The sequence below is a fragment of the Microtus oregoni genome, unplaced genomic scaffold, assembly GCF_018167655.1.
Source record: "Microtus oregoni isolate MIOR12 unplaced genomic scaffold, Mior012 000007F_ref0000211, whole genome shotgun sequence".
Taxonomy (NCBI): domain Eukaryota; kingdom Metazoa; phylum Chordata; class Mammalia; order Rodentia; family Cricetidae; genus Microtus; species Microtus oregoni.
The window spans coordinates 32,040,201-32,057,577 of record NW_024543066.1 but is presented as its reverse complement, the minus strand read 5'-3'; the positions used below and the strand labels follow the sequence as shown (position 1 = coordinate 32,057,577).

The 17,377-nt window shown below is 41.7% G+C and overlaps 1 protein-coding gene across 1 annotated transcript in view; it reads right to left on the bottom strand.

The window, feature by feature from the left end:
- Positions 1–17,377, bottom strand: part of Col19a1 (collagen type XIX alpha 1 chain) — a 307,873-nt gene that overhangs the window by 3,917 nt on the left and 286,579 nt on the right. Inside the window, exons 41-47 of the mRNA XM_041655913.1 lie at positions 16,065–16,109; positions 15,899–15,961; positions 12,594–12,629; positions 12,406–12,450; positions 10,247–10,417; positions 8,685–8,751; positions 1,105–1,233 (exon numbers count right to left, since the gene is read on the bottom strand). Coding sequence (XP_041511847.1) covers positions 1,105–1,233; positions 8,685–8,751; positions 10,247–10,417; positions 12,406–12,450; positions 12,594–12,629; positions 15,899–15,961; positions 16,065–16,109 — 556 coding nt within the window. The remainder of the gene's footprint in view (positions 1–1,104; positions 1,234–8,684; positions 8,752–10,246; positions 10,418–12,405; positions 12,451–12,593; positions 12,630–15,898; positions 15,962–16,064; positions 16,110–17,377) is intronic.

Sequence of the window (17,377 nt, the reverse complement as noted above, 5' to 3'; positions counted from 1 at the left end):
CTGAATCCAGCAGTTGAGAGAGTACACACATTTTTACATTTGTATTTATATTACCCAAGACCACTCCCAAAGTGGTCCAGCATCTCAAAGGTCATTGGCTGAAGGGTTCTGATAGCACTTTAAAGATCATAAGTTATCATTACCTGCCCAAGACCTACCCAAGATTAAGCTATCTAAAAGTTCTGGCATTGATGGAGTAGAAGACCCCCAGGCCCTGCCCCTTACTAGGGAACTATTGACAGTGGCTGGGGAAGGGGGACTCATTCTTTTTTGTTTGTTTTATTTTGTTTTGTTTTGTTTTGTTTCTTGAGACAGGCTTTCTCTGTGTAGCTTTGGAACCTGTCCCAGAACTTGCTCTGTAGGCCAGGCTGGCCTTAACTCACAGAGATTTGCCTGTCTCTACCTCCCAAGCACAGAGAGGACTCATCCCTAATGGATGATGTGACCACCGGTAGGTCCTAGGGGATGGCTCTACACCTGTGCACATATGGGGAGCCCTAACTGGACTTAGTGAGTTATTAAAAGACAGACAGGAACTTGGGGAGGGCCTATTGAGGGGTCATGGGAAACATGGATGGGGAATGGGGAATATAAATCATTATATTTCCCTGCATACATTTATGAAATTCTCAGAAATGAATATAAGTTAAAAGAAGATTATATCTATACTTTAAAAGTTACCATCTACAAAACTCTACTACACAATCACTCTAAATGCCCCCCCATTAGGTGTTAGCCCCAAATGACTATTGTAGCAGAATTTCCTGACTCTTTCTTCAGTTTCTTTAAGACTCTTTGAAGAGAAGCCTTGCCTGGCAGTGAGATGGAGACAGAAACAACTCTAGGATCCTGCATAACAATAGAGCAACAGAGAGCATTGATGTTATTGTTACACAGGATTTCATGAAGGTGAACTTAGAGTAGCAGGCATATCAGTTTTAAATTTGCAGTAGTAATATTTATCACTAGAAAATAAAATATTAACAAAATAGTTCACAACAAGTCATTACACACATATCACACATCTGTTTTAATTGCAATTAGCATGTTTTAAATATTGAGGATTAAAAGCCTGGCAAATACAATATTATACTTGTACATTACCTTGGGGCCCGGGGTCTCCCGGGGGCCCAGGTAACCCATCCTTCCCCGGTGGGCCAGGCCTCCCTTGAGCTTGAGCGGACAGCATTGCTGCTGGCAGCTTAAGTTGGGACAGAAACACAGCCATTCTCTCTGCATTCGTGAAAGAAAAAGATACATCACAAAATGGAAGTGTTTTTATGTCAAATGATTTCCAAATACTTTTCTAAGAAGTTGAAAAAAAATTCAGTTACTGATTTAAGCACATATTATATACCAACTGGTCTGACGGCTGTGTTTTTATAAAACAAAGAATCAATTGCATGAAGTTGTTTTTGTTAGGCTCTGAGGGATACATCTTTGTGAATTAAGTCCTTTAACACAAGATGCTTTCCCAAAGGGCACATCAAAGGCATTGCCACTTATTCATTTAACAGACTGCCTGGAGCACAACACTATGTATACGGGTTCCAGAGAAAATGTCCAGTGATGACAGAGAACATTAAGCGAACACACCCTCTCAGGGACTCACCATCAGCTCACGAAAGCACCTTTACAGTAGGTGCAGTGGGGTGTAACTGCTAAGTCTTTGACAGTTATTAATGTCGTGGGACTTTGAGATGAAAGTGAGTATACAAAACTGAAAGTTAACATGTCAGATGGGCTTAGGGAGATGACTCGGTGGGTAACAGTGATTGCTGCACAAGCGTGTGGACTCCAGTTCAGACCCTTGGCCCTCCTGTAAAAGCTGCGAAGGCTTGTGTGCATCTGTAACCCGAGTGCTCAGAGGTCAGAGACAGGAGATCACTTGGACGTCTAGCGATCTGCCTAGCAGAGAATGCAAAGTCTAGGTTCAGTGAAAGACCATGTCCCAGGGAGTAAGATGGAGGGTGGTAGAGGAGGACATTTGACATCCTCTGTGGCCTGTGTGCAGGCACTTGGTCACATGGGACGTATCCCAGCCAATCGCTTCCTGCCCTGCACACAGACATATGACACCCCCCCCCCCAAACACAAGTAGAACCAAGAAAACTGGTGTGCTAATGAAACTTGGAAGAACCATAAAAAAAAGTTCAAAGACTATAAGTATGAAAATATGAATAAGAATTTTCCATTTAAAATCAGCTTCTGAACATGGTATATTATTAACTAAGTTAACTAAGCATTCTTTATTTTATTTTATTTTTTAAAAGATTTATTTACTTATTTATTATGTATACAGTGTTTTGCCTGCATGACAGAGGAGGGCACCAGATCTCATTATAGACGGTTGTGAGCCACCATGTAGTTAGTTGCTGGGAACTGAAATTAGGATCTCTGGAAAAGCAGTCAGTGCTCTTAACCTCTGAGCCATCTCTCCGGTTCCCTCTTCATTTTATTTTTTAAGTAAAAACATATTTGATTAAGGGTCTCATGCAGTTCAGGCTACCCTTGAACGCCTGGGGTTCTGGCTGCTACTCCAACACACCTGGCTCAACATTCTCTGTAGCAGAGCTTTTCATTAGGGATTGTGGACTTTGTTTTGGAATTACGGAATTTACTCATTTAAGCTGATCATTTAAGTAAGAACTATTACCATGTCTTTATGAAGCTCATATATTATAAAGGATGTTTCTAACCTGATGTCTCAAACTATTCCCAAACAGCTGAGCATCTTCAGCTCAGTCTGAGACAGCGGATTAGGAATCTGTCAGCTCATGCAAGACATTTCTTGTCACTATTGAATTGTTTGTTATTAATTTCAGACAGAGCGTTGCTCAGTTAAATTTTATCTCAAGAGCATACTCAGTGTTTTAGTCTGGAATTCATTTTGAGAAAAATCATGATTTCACTTGTCTATAAAGGCTGCCACGAGACTCCTTAAACTTGCTTTGCTTATATTTTATATATTTCCATTGTAAAAATCTAATATATGGGTGATTAATTTTTAAAATATAAAACTAGAAGAGGGTATAGTCTTGCCATGATAAGAAGAAGCTGGGTGGTTAATGTGTCTCCTCACCACACAATTTCTTCAAAAAAAAAAAACGGTCTTAGTAATTCAAATGATTTCACTGGTAAAACTAACTTGCAGCTGAGATGGCTCAGCTGGTAAGGATGCTTGGCACTAACCCTGACGACCTGAGCCCAATCCCTGGGATCCACACGAGAGGAGGAGGCACAGACTCCAACAATTTTTCCTCTGGCCTCCACAAATGTACCAACACACATAGGTGTGCATGTGAACACACACACACACACACATACACACACACACACACACACACACACACCAATAAATAAGTGTTACAAAACATGCTTAGTACCTTTAATGCCTAAACAGTTATTTGCCACCCTAATTTTCTTCTCTTTAAGCTAAGAGGTAAATTTACAAGTACTTTGTTTTGGGAGGATTTTTAAGAACTTTAGCAAAACACAATTATTTTAAACAATTACTCCTAGCTGTAAATGAACTGGCTTTAAGCTACACTAAGAAACAGTCATCTAGCATAAACTAATTAGCTCTTCTGAACCCTACCCTAATGCTCTATAATTGAAACTAATAGTTTCTTAGCATCTAAATGAATTGCGGAGGCCTGTATTCTTAATTGCCTTCCCTCTGTTTTCAGGGCTCCTTAGTAATTTAAACTGTTTTTTTTTTTGATTCTGCTTTCTAATGAGGCAGAAAATTAAAGACTTTGGAAGAGGTGTATATAAACCATTCATATTCCACCTGCCTGGGCAGAACAAGAGGAGCAGTCACAAGAGAAACGACTGGTAGGCGAGGCTGAGCACTTGGCTTCCTTGGAGAATGAAGTTCCCGTGACAAGGCAGACATTAACAGGGATTGAAGAAGTAAGGGACACTCAGGTGTCACCCAGTCCTCATCTGCCTCTTGTTTCACAAGTAGAAATTATAACTTATTTTTCAGAAGACAATTGAATCTTTTCTCCTAACTCATTCACATGTTGAGTTGCCCACGTTCTTAGTATAACCTCATCTTATTTTCTTTTGATGCTTCATTATGGAAGCACTAGTTACATGATAGATCAAGGGAAGTCCTCATCACTTGATAATATTGTTATCTTTTAGCCTTAAGGATAAAGAATTGTCATTCACAGGATTACTAAACTGTTCTAGAAATCACTTTTGGGGGTATTTTCCATGACTTTCCCTTATATCTTATAATTTTGGAAAATAAAATAACATGGAGTTTTCACCTATGGGGCAATACAGCAATAATTTCTTGTGATATCTGAATTATTTCCCAGTTTCATTTAAATTGCTATTTTATATTTTGGACTCATTTATTTTATACAGTTCACAATGCTGTATTTGTTCACAGTCTTTGTAAAGTATGTTATTTTGAAATGTTGTCATGGGTAAATACAGTGAATTGAACACTCGCATCTGATTTCAGTCTCCTGGGGATGCTTGAAAAACAACCAAGACATTTTTAAAATCACGAAGCTCAAGAATGAGGAGACTCTAAAAGGAAAAAAGTAGCTACACGGTTTTTGAAGCTGAGGGTCAGATTGCCAAGGGATATTTGTCTTGGTATAAAGCAAGAAAACTGAGACTTTCCACTGAGAACAGAAACCAAATTTAAAATGCAAATTCTAGAGACTCAAAATGGGGATGTAAGTTATCTCTGGAAGTAAGAAGCAAAGGAAAGGAGTTGAAATAAAGTAAATAGATCAAAAGCTTAAGTATAAAGTGGTAGAAATGTTTCTCTAAGAATCTAAACAGTCTACCCTAGCTCTAGCAACTAAAGGGTCCCTTTCTAAAAAGGGGATGGTCTGGGGGAGGAGAAGGATGGGGAAAGTGAGGTGATTATTATTCCATTAAAAGGTAAAATGAATAAATGAAGGGAGATAGACTGTCTCTGTATTGACAACTCCAGACTTCAGCAATAATCTGGCTTTAATACTGAAAAAATAATGAATAAATGAATTCCTAAAATGCTGCTGAGCTGACAGTCAAGGTAGAAAACCGAAATGCATTCATGGAGAGACTTAAGACACTGAAATCCAAAGACCTTCATTTAGAATGCCCAGCTGGCTACCCCATTGAAAACCATGATTGGCAAATTCTACATTCACTTTCAACCATCAGTTATGTATTTCAGAACCCATTTTTCTGTGTGAACAGACAACCACAGCTCAATAGAGATAGAGGGAATCCTGTAAGCCGCATGACCGATTCTGGTTGAGTTCCTGGTAAACAGAAGTTGTAAATGAAATTAACAGAATATGTTGTGGAAAATACTTACTGTATCTCCCATGATGTGTATCTATTGGATGATGTGTATATTCACACACACACACAAATATCCTACTTATAGATGCATATCTATTTGATGCTGTGTCTATGCACAAATATATACACACTTATAAATATCTTACTTATAGAGAGGAAAGAGATGTTACCTTGAAAGAGTAGAATGGGATAATATGTTATACTCATTCAAATACACGTGTGTGAAATACGTGTGAAAATGGAGAAAACATGGGTTTTCTGAACATTGGAAACCAAACACAGAAATAAACCTAACCTTCCTTATCTTCCTCATTGGCAGGTCAGACTTTGAGGGTTTAAAGAGTGGAAAGAGTTTGTTAGTTTATATACACTATTTCATAGTTTTCCATATAGATGCAAATGCTCAATTATTTTAGGGTAGGTCATAGCAAAATCTATGCTTCTCTGATATGTCAAGCCTCTGATTTATGTAGATAGCATCGCTGGGAGCTGCTAAGTCCTCCTAAGGACAAAAGATGCTAAGCTGAGTCATGTGGATGACATCTGTCTCTGCCTTGTGTGATCTGATCACCCTACCTGCAGAAATGCTTTGACATATTGGCCAATCAAAGTGGGAATTTAATCTAACTTTAGAATGAATGCATGCTTGTGTATTACTATGCAGCTGGAACCTAGGTTTGAGGTCATGGAGAATCACCTCCCTCCATTACTTGGGGTTGGGAATGAGCATTTAGCATGCTGAGGGACAGGGTAATGGCCTGTAGGACAGCCCAAGGTGAGAAGCCTGTGAGGGTCACCTATGAAGTTCAAAGGAGATTGATAAATCCCTGGAGGAGAGCTTGAAACTTGGGTCCTGGTGTAGGGTTTTACACGAGGAGCCACCTGGAATAAAGCATGCAGCAGGACCTCCTGAGGACCACCTTGGACTCCTGCTGGAGACGGAGGACCCTTCCTGAGGCGATGGCCAGGCATGGGTGTGGAAAGACTGCAGGAGCTCCCACTGACATCTCCTCTAGTGAAAATGCTAAGAAAACAGTCTGCAGACGAGCGTGTCTGAACCCTAGCACTTACGGTACTGAGCTAGTTCACTGAAACTGTTTTAAAATGTGACAATTAATCTCTGCCTTTAGAGAAGGCTTTGTGGAAAGGGAAACTGACCTGGCAGTGCTATGATTTGTGAAAGAGGAGTTTTACCTTTTTTTCTTCTTGGAAAATGGTGTTCAGAAGCCATGGAAGAAGAGCAAATGGACTGAATGGAAATGGTTTGAGGGCAAATGAACTTAAGTGTTAAATAACCACACCGTAGGTTCAGGCACACTTTGTGTGGGAGAAGATAGATTTGCCAGGCTGCTGTCTGGGGAGTGAGCAGGAGAGGGGATAGCACACATGGAGCTGGAGGCTAGAGATTCCAAGCAAAAAACGTCCTTTGGCTCTTTTTAATAAACCATCTTGAGGAAAAGGTTATCTGTGGCTTTGGTGGTAAACAAGCTCTCTCAAGGTTAGAGTATCCTGCCATTCACCGGGACCCTAAGTGAAAGGCGTTGGGCGATATGGGGTGAAGCTGGGGGACACAAGGGTGAGAGCTCTAGAAGAGATTTTAGAAAATACCTAGAGTCAAACTTCAACAAACAATAGATTGATAGATAGCTTATAGGTGCAGAAGGAATCCGATGACATTTGGAAAGGCCTAAGCCTTGATTCAACTTAAAATTTGAAACATTCACATTTTATTGCTGCTATTACTACTAACTTATTATTTATTGTTATTGTTATAGTGTGTGTATATGCATGGCAGGTGTGCCAAGGTGTGTGCGAAGAGGTCAGAGGACAACTTGCAGGAGCCATTTCTCTCCTCCCACCATGTGGGTCCCAGAGATGGAGCTCAGGTTGTCAGTCTTGGCAGCAAACACCCTTACCCACTGAACCATCCTGTCAGCCCAGCTCTTGACTTTTCAATTCAACATTTCCATCCACAATCAGAATGATAACATGGTTATACCTTTAGAGATGACCCAAAGCTCTGTCAGCCATCTGACCTTTCATGAATATTCTAAACCATATTTTCAGGTTGGACCAATGTCAGAACATAAATCACTTGAATTTTATTTGATTTTGTTTTGTTTATTTAATTTAATTTTTTTTGGTGTTGTAAGTCAAACCCAGGACCTTAGACATGTCGAGCAAGTGTTCTGCCACTAAAGCTACTTGATGTTTAATAATATCAAACATAATTTCACCTGTTTAAGGTTTTTAAAATAACACACAATTAAAAACTCTTAAAACGTTTTCAGAAGGAAGAACCATGCTGTTAACTGATGACTCAAAATGAATGACCAGCAAGTATTAACTGTTGAGAGAAAGCATTGATGGGCTGGGATGTGGCTCAGCTGGTAAGTTTCCACTAGTGTACACGAAGCCCTAGGTTTAAGTGCAAGAAAAGCAATAATAACCCTGGTAGGATGGTCAAGCACTATAATCTCAGCACTTGTAAGGTGGAGGCAGGAGCATCAGGAGTTCTAGGTTATCCTCTGGCTACATAGGGAATTCAAGGCCAGCATGGACACCGCGTTGTTTTATTTTATAAACAATGCTATCTTGGGCTTAAATATCTAGAGCTGGGGCAGGCAAACTTACTCTGAAAGAGCCAGAAAGTGAATATGTAATTTTTTGCTGGCTACATGAAATCCGTCACATCTATTCAACTATTCACCTGTAGTCTGAAAACACTGAAGAAATATGAAAAGAAGTGAGCATGACTGTACCCCAAACCACTTTATTAGAAGCCAGATCTGAATTTAGGTCATTTTAAATATGTCATTTTGATCTTTTTTAAAAATGAGGATGGGAAATCCTCTAACAAATATATAGAGCTGTCCTCAGCTTGTGGGCCATATAAAAGTTCATCTGTAGCAGAAGGAAGTGGCCGGGAGTCTTTAGTTTGCTGACCCTGGTATAGATCAAAGGTCATTGTAACCCACCCTGGTTAAAACCTTCATGGGTAAATTAAACACCTCCCCAGGGTGGCAGGGATGGGGGAGCTGGGCGTACTCCATAGAGGAGGAAAATCAAGATGGAGTGGGATGGGTATTGAAATATTTGAAAGACAGTTACACCAACAGCACCAATAGAAGGTCCTTCATCCGTGTGGTTTACAGACAAGTGGCACGGAAGGGAAGTTCAAAGAGAACATTTGACAGCATAAGGCAGACATTTCTGTGCGAAGGAGCTACCTCTCCACGAAATGGATCTGCTAAGGTTGCTGTCACGGAGTCATCTTTCATGAATGTCACTAAAGGAATTCCCCAAGAGGGAATGGGAAGTGGAGACTTGTTAAACATTCGGAACTATTACAAAGCGAATCTAACCTTCAAAAATCCGTAGGACCTCTTGATTAATGTACTTTTTGATTTCTTCAAACGAAACAGCATCAGCCTAAAGGAGGAAAAAGAACGACTATTAAAAGAGAGCAGAACACAAGTAGGTGAGAAACGGAAAGGTTGGGCTTGGGAGACCTTTGGCGGTAAACATCTGCCAGGCAAAATCTCCAGGCAGTGCGCTGTTTTGGACAATGAACACTGTTTGGTCAAATGCTTGGATAAACTGAAGTTCATAGTTGCTTTACAAGTAACTGGGATTATAATCAGTGATGCTAACACTTTGCCTAAGAATGGCAAATTTTCAATAGAGAACACCTGAGATACCCGAGTAACTACAAGTAGGTAAGTGTTGTCAACTGAATGCTTAGTCCTTTGACAAGAAACCACATTTATTATAGCCATGTTTTGATGACATACTTTGAAATTTTCAGAAGGGATCTCTCACTTTTCAAGACTGCCAAGATTTGAAGGTATCTTAGTGCTATTCTTTGTTTGCACAGTTATTCTCTGAGGCTTCCTGTATGGCAATGAAGACAACGTTGCACACGTGAGAAGCTGTGATGTAGAGGCTCCCTCCTATGGCCAGTCACACACTTTGAGGAATGCATAACAAAGCCCAGTGGGCTGTGACCAGATGAGGGACATGAAATATCTGTGGGAAATCTCCATGGGAGGTGATTTTCAGACATGGTCCTGCTTATTCCTACAAATTAGGCTGATGCCCTTAATCTGTCAAAGTCCCTGTCTTGGCGAGTTCTCCACCATTCTCCCCTGATTCCTTCATCATGTTTGCATATCGAGTATATATATATATATATATATATATATATATATATATGATAATAAGACTGTGATCTTGTCCGTGCACAGCAGTCCACCCATGTAGAATGCAAGAAGGAAGAAGACAATGTGATGTCCCCATAAGGTGCTGATTTCTATTGCTCAGAACTGCTACCTTGTCTTCAAGGTGCATGAGAAAAGGTGCATGGGAAAACTTGAATGAAAGTAGTGAGAAGGCAAGGTGGACACAGGTCTCACCCCTAACCAAGAAGCCATCTGCAGCTAACACCTGCTAGCAAAGAGAACTCTCAGTTTTCTCCAGTGGAGTGTCACCGGGCAACTACACTCCAGGGTGGGTCACATGTCCTGTTATCCAATGGGAAACAAACTCAAAGGCATTTGTGTGGATTTCTTGTTTGGTTTTGCTTTGTTTGAGCATTTTTTTTTTTGTCTTTCTGGGTTTTTGCCTGTTTGTCTTGATTTTTGTTTTTGTGGGATTTTTTTTTTTTTGTTTTTTGATTTTTTTTTTTTTTGGCTTTTGGTTCGTATGTGTTTTGAGAGAAAGAGATAAATTGGGTGAGTTGGGTGGGTAGGGAGGTGGGGAGGATCAGGGAAGGGGCAAACATGATAATATACATTGTATAAAATAGGATCAGCACATAACTTTAAATAATGGTCCAGACCAGCTTATTTCATATGTTTACAGATGACTGGTATTTCTTTCATTACAGAAAGTCACATGGTCAGTCTGAGCCAGGAGCTCCACTTACCGGCATGCCGGGGATGCCTGGAGAGCCGGGAGGGCCCTGGTGGCCAGGTGATCCTATTGAGCCCTTGCTTCCTGGGGGCCCCACAGGACCTATAGCCCCTTTCATGCCCATAAGGCCTGGTTTGCCACGTTCACCTTGTGGGCCTCTGTCTCCTGGAATTCCCTGATCACCCTGTTTGGGGAGAAAATAAGGAGTTACCCTTTCTAGTAACGCTGTGACTAATAGCAAAGTCAAGGGAAGTGCCCAAGGGAAGTGTGCGCCCACAGCAAGTGCTTCAGTTCCATGCCTTCAGTTCATGTGCGCGACTCTGGGAAGTGAGCATGAGCTGAGGGTGACGGACAGGTGCTAGAGGCCTCCCCACACTTCCCGCACTATTCCTGGGTCTGCAATGCTCTGCAAAAGACTCACCTGTATTTCTCTTGATTTTAAAAAAATAGTGAAAATAAGTGAACAATCACAGGTATTGATGTGATCATAAGGTACTAAAGGAGATAAAGAAGCCATGTAGAAAGAAAACACATGCCTGTAATATCAATGGCGTTGTCTTATAAAATGTATCAATACGTAGACTTCTCAGCTCATGTCTGCAGAAACTTCCAAGATTAAAAAATATTAACATACTTGGATCTATGATCTGTATTTTATGATCATGTGAACCTTTAATTTTTTTTTTTTTTGTGTTTCAAGGCAGAGTTTCTTTGTATAACAGTCCTAGCTGTCCTGGAACTAGCTCTGCAGACCAGACTGGCCTCAAACTCACAGAGATCCTCCTGCCTCTGCTTTCCAAGTGCTGAGATTAAAGGTATATGCGCCACCACCGCCTTGCAGAACATTTAAATTTTTATGTATGGGACCTGGTGAGATAACTGAGCTGACATCTGTCACCCATTGTCACTTCAGGCCTCAAAAGGGAGCATGGCTTCCACCACCAGACTTGATGTGTGGGTTTAATCCACACGCGCAGGCCACAGGGTGGAGGCCGAGAACTCCTCTAGACTCACATAACTCTTTTTAATTTTTTTTTCTAAAAATAAAATGTTTGTAGTGTTTATCATTAAGAAAACTGGAGATAAAATAGCTGCTTGGAAAAAGAGGATTAGGGAAGCCATATATAGTCATTGCATATTCGTAGTAGAAAAAATGTTTACAAAACACTGCCAATCTGATTTCGAAAGAATATATACTTTACATTGATTATATGTGTACATTAAACATAAGAGTGAAACATTAAAATACATTCAAAATATCTAATGTTTATCCCTGTGTAACGATGCATGGAAGACTTTTTCTTCTTCAATTTATGTTATCTTGTTTTTCATACTTCCTTCCATCATCACAAATTACTTGCGTAATATTTTAAAAAATGCCAATAAATTAGACACCAGTACACAAACACATATATAGACACAAACATAGGAGCAGCCCTAAAAAGGACTATGAGAAGTAGCAAGGCTTGTGTAACTTAAACTGGGAACACAAGTCCTACTAGGAGATTATGATTCCTTACAGAAAATGCCGGTAAGTTCCAGTAACAGCACCGGCGGCCTCCAGAGTTCTAACAAAAGTACACCCCACACCTGCGTGCGGCACTTCACATTCCGTTCCCTTACTGCTCCTCTCCAACCTCAGTTTCCCCACTCCACTTAGCGTTCCTGTGGACCAGTGTTTCTCAGCCTGGGCGGTCTTGCTCCCTGGAAGGCATTTCGTGATGCCTGGGTACTGACAGCGGAGGCATGACGGTGCGGCTGCATCAGGACAGGGCCAGCAATGCCAGCAGTGTTCTGCAATATGCTAGGTGGCCAAACAGCACAAAAACTTACCTGCCTCTACGTGTCAATACCACTGTGGGTGAGAAATACCTCTGCTGGCCAAAAGAATTTGGGTGGTGGTTGTAGTTGGCCTATGTGTCTCAGACAGGAGGGTGGTAAAACCCTTAAGAGGCAGACTCATGGGCACAAAGACCAAACAGCAGGCACACTGTCCACATGGCTTGCTCAAGTGTGGCATCCTATTCCTAGTGGATACATTGTTTTGTGTACATCCTAACCATTTCATGTCAGGAGAACCAAAGTTGTCTACAGGCTTCGTTGTGTGGCTAAAGAGATGGATGAGTTGTATCAGACAGGTGGGAGCATCAACCACAGTAGTGATATACATACGCGCTCTCCTTTGGGGCCTCTGTCTCCAGGTTTACCCATGATGCCCTGGAAAACACATGTCAACACTAAAAATCATTGCTTACCAAGATTTTCCATCAGTCTAACTGACCCAAAACTGGTTCTGAGGTACATATACTTAAAAAGTAGAAATTTTAAAAATTCATACCATTTAATATTTTTTCCCATACCTGAGCACCTGGTAATCCATCTTTTCCATTTATGCCCTAAAAAGATAAAAAAATTATCTATCTCATGTCTATATACAGTCATAGTTAAACACACAAAAATATGTTACATATTACTTCATATCTTGGTGAGTCTGAATGGCAAAATTGAATAGAGAATCTGTACAGCCTTGTGGCCCCAAGTTCAAATTTTGATTGCCGTTTACTGGCTCCATTGACCAGGCTCAGGAATTTAGTCCATCTGATTAACACCAGCATCTTCACATACACAGTGAAGAATGTAAGAATGAGTTTACAACCAAGAAGGAAGCACAGCAACATGGACTTGTGGCATCACCCAAGACAGCTTCCTACACCTCCTATGAAGAGTGACGGGGCCTCAAAGCATTGAATGAATGGATGAGCTGTGGAGATATTTTATACCTCTGTTGTGCAAGAGTTTTCTCTGGGATAAACCTTCCATCTTGGAAGGAAGACTCAGGATAGTTTAAAGAAAGACGGAACACTCCATCCTTCAGGGAAGCTACTTAAAATTCAGGATAAACAACCTGAAAGCTTTAGGAAGTTCCTGAAACTGACCATATTCACTATGCTCCTCCTTTCCAAGGTTAGATGATCAGCAAGGACTTCTGAGAGATGCCCTTAGATTGGCTGAACTGCCTGGAAACAGTGGAAGAATTTGGAGAACACACTCTCCATCCTGGTGAGCTGCCTGCAGGTTGTGCACTGAGCGCCAGGGCTCCAGCTTTTGTGAGCATTACCCACGGTGATGCAGCTTTCTGGGCATCATTTGTGCGCCTGCCAGGAGCTCCTCACCTACACTCCTGTAAGTCACGCCAGTTACACTCACTAGTTGACCAAGCTGTGCTTCACAGGTGTCCTTTCTTTGCTCTGCTGTTGATTCCCTATCTGTCTGGGGAGACACTCACTGACATCTTCCTGGGATTCACATCTCCACAACAACCTTCTAGCAGTTTTAATTCCAGGTTCCCTCTCAGCAAACGCTGCCACTTGGTTCTGAGGGAATTTCATAACACGGCCAGAATGTGTTCCTACTATAAAATAAACCATCAACTGGAGAAAAATGATTATTTTTCGGTTTGAAAGAATAGTAAATGAGAGCTGGGAATCCGTAATCGTAGTTTTTGAGACTATTAGGCAGTGACATTTTTTGTTTTTATTAGAAAATGAGAACTCCTGGGACCTCTAAAAGGTATTCTGGAAGTGGTCATAAACCCAGCCCCCTAATGGAGATTTGTAAAACTGACAGAATGGCCTGTCAGTTACAGAGGGAGGAAAAGGGCTTGGGGTCAAATCAAATACCCAGAGCCCAGCTGCAGAAGCGGCTTTGAGATGTGATTTGAAGAGAGAGAGATGAAGGTGAGGGAGCGGCATTTCCTAGCCAGCGGGCATGGCATAGACACACACTGGGAAAGCCTGAGAGACTTTGATTCACGGGCACAGACTCCCCAAGGACACAGCTGCAGACAGCCACCTGTTTAAGGCCGGAAACCACGCTGGCATCTGTTGCGGTTGGTAACCCAACCATAGGCTCAGGACTTCTCTGAAGCGCCCTGGGAATTCTGGAGAGCGCTTTAACTAAGGATATGTTACCTGAAGCGTATAGTTCAAAGACTTTTTTTTACCCACCAGAACACTAGCATCACAGGTAAAGCTGATTAAAGAGAGCATGAGAAACAACTGTGACGCCTGAATAAAAGATAAATCAAATGTAAAACTGGAACTCAGGTTTGAACCTTTAAATGTACATGTTTCTCTTTTTCAAAAACATCCATACACATATACAAAGAAACACGATCACATTTATGCCCCATTTTTCCACCAACTCTCCATGAGTCCCTCTCAATACGACCCCTTCTCAACTTTATGTTCTCTTCTTTTGATAACAGACTAAATCCAAGCTACACCCCTGCTATACTCCTAGGCATAGGGCGGCAGCGCCCCAGTGGGAGCTCCCTCAGACAGGAAGGAGTGCCTCCTGCAGCAGTTTTCAGCACCAACCATTGCTAGCATGGAACAGTTGCTCAAAAATGTTCGTTCAATGAAAAACAATTGCCAATTGTATTATATACGGGGGAACTCAATCACAAGCCTTTTGTGGGCTGACTCGCAAGGGTTAGGGAGGAAAATTTGTCAAGGGGAGGTGACAGGAAGCTCAGAACATTATAGTGTTCACTCGGTACTTCCTATAGCCAGCACTGCAGGTCTCTTCACTCTGCATGCCACCCGATTGACTCAGGGAACACCCTGGCATAGATCGAGCCCAGAATGCCTGACTCTGAACAGCACATGCCTTTTGTTTCCTGCATTGCCACCTCTGAGGAGAGGAAGGCCAGAGAATTCATCAACTCTGAATGTCAGAGAAATAGCGAACAAAGTTCCTATGATTCATGATACTCATTTTCAGTACTTCCCTTCCATACATGACAGAGCAAATGACCAAGACCTTCTGTAAAGAAACTTTGATAGGCTGGATAGGTGACTCGGAGGTTAAGAGCACTTGTTGCTCTCCCAAAGGACTGGGTTTGGTTCTTAGCACCCATCTGATGGTTAACAATCCTCTCTAACTATAGTTCCAGGGGATCGGATGCCCTCTTCTAGTTTCCACATGTACCAGGTACCCATATGGTACCCATATGGTACACACATATACATGCAGTCACGCATACACATAAAATAAAATACATATTAAAAGATGAAAAATCTTTAAAACAAAACTCAGAGCTTCACATGCCTCTCTCCGGCCTCAGGACACTCTCGGCTCGCAATAGGACCTAGGTGTATAACTGCTGGGTGGGTGTGACTGTCACAATGTCATATCAATACACAAGCTTTTTTAGGGCTCTGGGCATGACTCATTTGCAGTAATGGTTATTAATGACATTGTCAGGACAAGAACCATAGTAGGTTTTCTTCCTTAGTTTATCACTCAGGCGCCATGCCAGCAAGCTGTTGGCTTCTTCCTATCTTAGGATGTGACAGGACATTTAATTTGAACTCTACTGAAGTTACTAGACCTAAGATGTTAACAACGAGTCCACTTTAGTGGCACTTACAAAAATCACATCTTTCCCCACACCATTGTTTAAATGATAAGGATACCACATAGAGATCTAGGAAACTCCTGGAGGAATTCCCCTGCCAGTACCCCAAATTCAATATTTAGAACCTGTCTGCACTTCATTCTGAAGCTGCTTGCTGAGATCTTCGGTTTCTGAGGAGGAAAGTGAAGAGACAATACATAGAACATCTCTTAGGATAGCATTATCTGTGTCCTAAGTACTTACTGGTCTCCCCTCTGGTCCCTCTGGTCCAGGAAAACCTGTATCTCCAACAGGCCCTCTCTCACCCTAGAAGTGTGAGCCAAGAAAGAAGTTCATTGGTAAAAATTTCTTTAAGATAGCACCTAGATACTACAACAGCGGTTCTGCTGCTAAATTGCTGGTAGCTCACCGGCTCCCCTGGTACTCCTGGAGGGCCTGGGGCACCAGGTTTCCCCTGTAAGAAAACCAAATAAAAGTGTTAGGAACCATCTTATGGATGCCATGCATTTCTGCCTCCACAAGAGTGTAGGGTACTGTCTATTTGGACTAGTACATGTTCCAGGGCACAGTAGACCCCAGAGGCTGTAAGGTACACACTACAGAGTCCTGAGCGGGAGAGGGAGGATATTATTGAACATGTATCCTCATTGCTGGATCTCCTTAAGTCTTTTTTTCCTGGCAGTTCTTTCCTACTCTAGGCCAATGGTTCTCAACATTCCTAATGCTACGCCCTTTAATACAGTTCCTTATGTTGTGGTGACCACCAAGCACATTATTATTTTTTTTGTTGCTTCATAATTGTAATTTTGTTACTGTTATAAATTGTAATGTAAATATCTGATATGAAAATAACAATGTATTTTCAGTGTTACAAATTGACCCAAAGGGGTCACGACCCATAGATTGAGAACTGCTGCTCTATGGTAGGAGATGGAGGTGGGAGTTTGGGGAAGGTGTACTGGTTGGTTTTTGTTGTTGTTGTTTGTCAAGTTGATGCAAACTCGGGTCATTTAGGAAGAGGAAACCGTAATTGAGAAATTCCCCCCTCAGACTGGCCTGTGGACAAGTCTGTGGGACATTTTCTTGATTAATGATTGATGTGGGAGGGCCAGCTCACTGTGGGCAGTGCTACAGATGGGCTGATGGTCCGGGGTTGTACGAGAGAGCAAGCTGAGCAAGCCATAAAGTGCACGCCAGTAAGTAGTAGCCTTACATGGTCTCTGTTTCAGTTCCTCCCTCCTGGTTCCTGCCCTGTTTGAGTTCCTGCCCTGATTTCGCTGATGGATGGGCTGTGTTCAGGACACATTAGCCAAATAAACTTCCTAAGTTGCTTTTGGTAATTTTTTAAAAATCACACCGACAGAAAGCAAAAAAGGCAGAGGTGAGAGGAATTTACGTCAAGTTCTGAGTTTCACAAGGGAGCTCTTTGTTGGTAAAATAATATGAAAAGAAAACATTTTATTTGAAAAGCTGTATTTGGGTAAAAGGTTGAGGAATATATCCCCCCCCCCTTCAATGTGCTATGGCCTAAAGAACAAGAAGCAGGAAACCCTGGAGCAGACAGACCACAGGAAGAGGTAGGGACATGATGCCTCCACAGTTTGAATTTCACATGTGCCCTACAGGCTCATGTATGTGAACACGAGGTCCTCAGCTGCTGAGGTTTGGGGAAGTTATAAACCTTCAGGACTGTGGTTTTACTAGCAGAAACAAGCTGGCTGC